The following is a 4,922-nucleotide window of genomic DNA, read 5'->3' as shown; positions in this document are numbered from 1 at the left end:
TTTCCCCCCCCCCCCCCCCCACTCCCCCCAGCCCCGTGGAGGCCGGTCCACGCACCGGTCTGACTGCCTGAACATGTGTTAACAGTGTGTGTGTGTGAAGAGTGCTCACTTGTGGAACAGATGACTTTTTGTTTGGGGGGGGGAGAGATCATGTGACCTGAGGTTTTTCAGGATGACCTCCCATCATGTCCTGGTGTTGAAGCGTTGGGATTGGTCCCTTTGTCACGGCTTCTAGTTCAGTTCATACTGAACTACAAGATTGTCACCGCGGTGGCCCGCACACCCTAGGTTTGGAACTCATAGCCCTGTGTGTTTTTATTATGGAGTTCATTAGTTTTATTGTACTTCATATGGTCAAGTATCGCAGTAGTATTTTAGCAGCCAATACAGTAAGAATGTAAAAAGTACTGGTTTATATTTTGATGACTGATGATGAAGATGATGAAGATGATGATGATGATGAAGGTGATGATGAAGATGAAGATGATGATGATGATGAAGGTGATGATGAAGATGAAGATGATGATGAAGGTGATGATGAAGATGAAGATGATGATGATGATGAAGGTGATGATGAAGATGAAGATGATGAAGATGATGATGACTCTTCTCTGTCGTCAGTCTTTCTTCAGCACAGATGGTAAAATCCACCTCAATATGAGGAAGATAACTGTAAGAGTGGTGTAACCACGGGCGGGAGAGGGAGTGAGAACATCTGACTCTGTGGTCATAGGCCCAGTCTGACCTTTGGGAGGTCAAAGGTCAGAGGAGCTTAGGGTTCTAATCCCAAACACCTCTCCTGTAATCATCCCCAAACCACACGGGCCGTCACAGGTGTGTCTGCTGTCCTGCAGCTGGGGGGGGGTCAGGGTCAGCTGATGATGATGATGATGTCACATTTGTGTTTTTATCATTGTTTGGTCACATGTTTATCTCCAGATGTGATGTGGTCTAGAGTGAAGGTGGGGGGGCGAGAGCTCGATGTCTCGACTCTCGTTGCTGGAGAGGGTGATGAAGGAAGACAGCTAGAGGGGGAGAGAAGCTGACTCACCCCTGAAACAGTTGACTTCCAGTTGCAGCTGATTACAGTGGACAGTGTGTGTGTGTGTGTGTGTGTGTGTGTGTGTGTTGTGCTGACTCAGCTGCAGTGTCAGAGTGGATGAAGGGCTGCAGCTTGTTGACAAGCCCTTCACTGGCCTCAGCTCGGCCGCTGGCTGAGGGCATCAATTAAGCGGGGCAGAACACGTGTGTGTGTGTGTGTGTGTGTGTGAGTGTGAGGATGGTTTGGGTGTGTTCTGTTGGCGTGTGTGTGTGTGTGTGTGTGTGTGTGCACACAAAAAAGAATAAGGAAGTTGTGCAAGTCTGAAGGTGTGGCCGGTGTTTTCTGGCATGTGTTTACAACTGAAGTGAGTCTCACACCCAGGGAACGGAGGAAAACAACTGCTCACATCAAAACATCTGAAGTTCAGTTTGACTCCCAGAGACGTCCACGTCCACGTCCACGTCCACGTGGTGTCCTCACTCCACGCCCAGAGAGTGAAGTCGCTCTGAGGTTGGTGAGAGTTCCCAGAGACTGGGAGTGAACCACAGAGGAGTGGATGAATTCACGGACGGTCATGTGACACGTCTCGTCCTACAGTCAGACTCACCCTTCACCCCCCCGCCCCCCCGCCTTCACCCCCCCATCGTGGGAGTGCAGTTACTGTGTTCACCATTCACACAGGTTTGACACCAACTTCACTGAAGCCCAGCAGTGATTCAAGGGGATTCAAGGGGATTCAAGGGGATTCAAGCCAGTAACTGTCGGTGACGCTAATTATTTTTATTATGATGATCATGTAATTATGAGGGAATTATGGGAAATATCCCAGGTAGCAGATGAAGCGGTGAATTACCAGACCAAACACTCATCTATCCCATAATAGCTCTGCTCCTCCGAGCTGACAATAAGCACTGGTTGAACTGGGACAACAGGTCTGCTCTTGTTAGAACCACACACCCTTCGACAGGAAGCCGCTGCCTGACCAGGCCACCAGGTCGGGGCGGAGGACGGCTACACCTGCTGTTGGAGCTGGACCTGGGTGTGTGTGAGGTGTGTGTGAGGTGCAGTCTGTGCACATGTGCTGGGAGGAGCAGGCCTAACCCCCCGGGCATCGAACCTGTCATTAGTCCAGCCCAGTAATCACTGCACCTCTGACCACAGGGCAGCACTGGATCCTGAGTCTTCTTCAACCACACTTTCTTATAAATATAGATTTTCAAGATCTCACTTCACAACAAAGACAAACACAGTGTCAACAAATATTTGTAATTAAAAACCCCCTCTGGTTCTAATCCCGGCCTGACAGGTTTCATCTGTCATCAATAAGATGATAAGATTTCTGGTTTCATGTGTACAGGAACACGCTGACACTCAGGGCTTTTATTTTTACCTCTGTTCCTGTGGTTCATTAGAGTCTGGACTCTGACAGGTCGGCATGTGGTCTACAGTTCAGTCTACAGTTCAGTCTACAGCGCAATCTACAGTTCAGTCTCCAGTTCAGGCTCCAGTTCAGTCTACAGTTCAGTCTCCAGTTCAGTCTACTGGACTGTAGACTGAACTGTAGACTGAACTGTAGATTGAACTGTAGACTGAACTGTAGATTGAACTGTAGACTGAACTGTAGACTGAACTGGAGCCTGAACTGGAGACTGAACTGTAGACTGAACTGGAGACTGAACTGTAGCTTGAGCTGTAGACTGAACTGTAGACTGAGCTGTAGACTGAGCTGGAGACTGAGCTGTAGACTGACCTGTAGACTGAGCTGTAGACTGAACTGTAGACTGAACTGTAGATTGAACTGTAGACTGAGCTGGAGACTGAACTGTAGATTGAACTGTAGACTGAGCTGGAGAGTGAACTGTAGACTGAGCTGGAGAGTGAACTGTAGACTGAGCTGGAGACTGACCTGGAGACTGACCTGGAGACTGACCTGGAGACTGACCTGGAGACTGACCTGGAGACTGAACTGGAGACTGAACGGGAGACTGAGCTGGAGACTGAACTGTAGACTGAGCTGGAGGCTGAACTGTAGACTGAGCTGGAGGCTGAACTGTAGACTGAGCTGGAGGCTGAACTGTAGACTGAGCTGGAGGCTGAACTGTAGACTGAGCTGGAGACTGAACTGGAGACTGAACTGGAGACTGAGCTGGAGACTGAACTGTAGATTGACCTGTAGACTGAACTGTAGACTGAACTGTAGATTGAACTGTAGACTGAGCTGGAGACTGAACTGGAGACTGAGCTGTAGACTGAACTGTAGACTGAACTGGAGACTGAGCTGTAGACTGAACTGTAGACTGAGCTGGAGACTGAACTGTAGATTGACCTGTAGACTGAGCTGGAGACTGACCTGGAGACTGACCTGGAGACTGACCTGGAGACTGAACTGGAGACTGAGCTGGAGACTGAACTGTAGATTGACCTGTAGACTGAACTGTAGACTGAACTGGAGCCTGAACTGGAGACTGAACTGGAGACTGAACTGGAGACTGAGCTGGAGACTGAACTGGAGACTGAACGGGAGACTGAGCTGGAGACTGAACTGTAGATTGAACTGTAGACTGAGCTGGAGAGTGAACTGTAGACTGAGCTGGAGAGTGAACTGTAGACTGAGCTGGAGAGTGAACTGTAGACTGAGCTGGAGAGTGAACTGTAGACTGAGCTGGAGAGTGAACTGTAGACTGAGCTGGAGAGTGAACTGTAGACTGAGCTGGAGACTGACCTGGAGACTGAACTGGAGACTGAGCTGGAGACTGAACTGGAGACTGAACTGTAGACTGAGCTGGGAGCCACTGTGTCATCGTTGTTGTTGTTGCCTGGTCTGTCTGAGGGTTTATCACCTGTCACTGCTGCTGCTGCTGCTGCTGCTGCTGCAGCACAGCTGTTGTTGTGAGCGGGGCAACAGTGGAGTGTCATGTTGCCCAGTGAACAGAGACCTGATCTGCTCTGGGGGATTGGCCTTAATCACAAGGACACACCAGGGACTCTCCCAGAGAAGAGGCACTTGTTACCAGCCCACTGTGACTCAGTCACTCTGTGTGAGAGAGAGAGAGAGAGAGAGAGACATCTGAAACTACATGAAAACCCTCAGACCTGGACGTGTCCAGAGTCCAGGCAGAGAACACTCACAGAGACAGGGATGGGGGGGGTCACTCTGATCACTGCACTGTTGAGTCGTGTTAACATAGAGCTCAGTAGGTGTGTGTGTGTGTGTGTGTGTGTGTGTGTGTGTGTGTGGTGGTTATGTAACATGAGTTATAACCAACTGCAGGAGCTTCAACACCTGGTTCGCCTCACCACTCCCTGTCAGGGTCCAGAGGTTGGTTTATTATTAACTACCTGTCATTGGCAAAGACATAAATATGTGGGTTGAATGTAGGAGTGGAGGCAGCTGATAAGGCAGGGAGCAGCCCCCCCCCCGCCTTCCCGGCATGGCATGTCCTGACAACATTTACCTACAGTAGAACATGGATGACCTCATGTCTAGAACGGGGTTTTCTGACCAGACTCCTGCCTGTTGTTACAGCCGCCTCCTCTCCGCCCCCCCCCCACTTTATTCCAACCTGTGGTTTCATTGTTTTCTTTTCACTCTGACACCTGGGAAACCTGAAGGGAAATGAACTGCTGCCAACATTCCAGAACATTCCAGCTCCAAACACCCGGGCACATCACTGACATTCCTCGACTGAAGGCCTCAGTGTCGTTCCTGTCTTCTCTGAACCTGACCCACACCAGACGGGCCACAGGTTATGATGTCATCACTGACCCACACCAGACGGGCCACAGGTTATGATGTCATCACTGACCCACTGTAATACTGAGACAAACCGTGACAGTGGCTCTGCAGGAAGGCTGATGAGTGCTGTTGTTGTTTAAAGTG

General features: G+C 49.9%; 1 protein-coding gene across 1 annotated transcript in view; it reads right to left on the bottom strand.

The window, feature by feature from the left end:
- Positions 1-1,224, bottom strand: part of LOC103393730 (uncharacterized protein DDB_G0271670-like) — an 8,577-nt gene extending 7,353 nt beyond the window's left edge. The window contains 2 exon segments of the mRNA XM_017040261.2: positions 428-626; positions 1,139-1,224. Coding sequence (XP_016895750.1) covers positions 428-626; positions 1,139-1,224 — 285 coding nt within the window.
- Between the last annotated feature and the right edge of the window lie 3,698 nt (positions 1,225-4,922).

The sequence above is a fragment of the Cynoglossus semilaevis genome, chromosome 17, assembly GCF_000523025.1.
Source record: "Cynoglossus semilaevis isolate Cse_v1.0 chromosome 17, Cse_v1.0, whole genome shotgun sequence".
In the NCBI taxonomy this organism is placed as follows: Eukaryota; Metazoa; Chordata; class Actinopteri; order Pleuronectiformes; family Cynoglossidae; genus Cynoglossus; species Cynoglossus semilaevis.
Note: the sequence above shows the minus strand (reverse complement) of the source record. Positions and strands in the feature narration are given on the sequence as shown.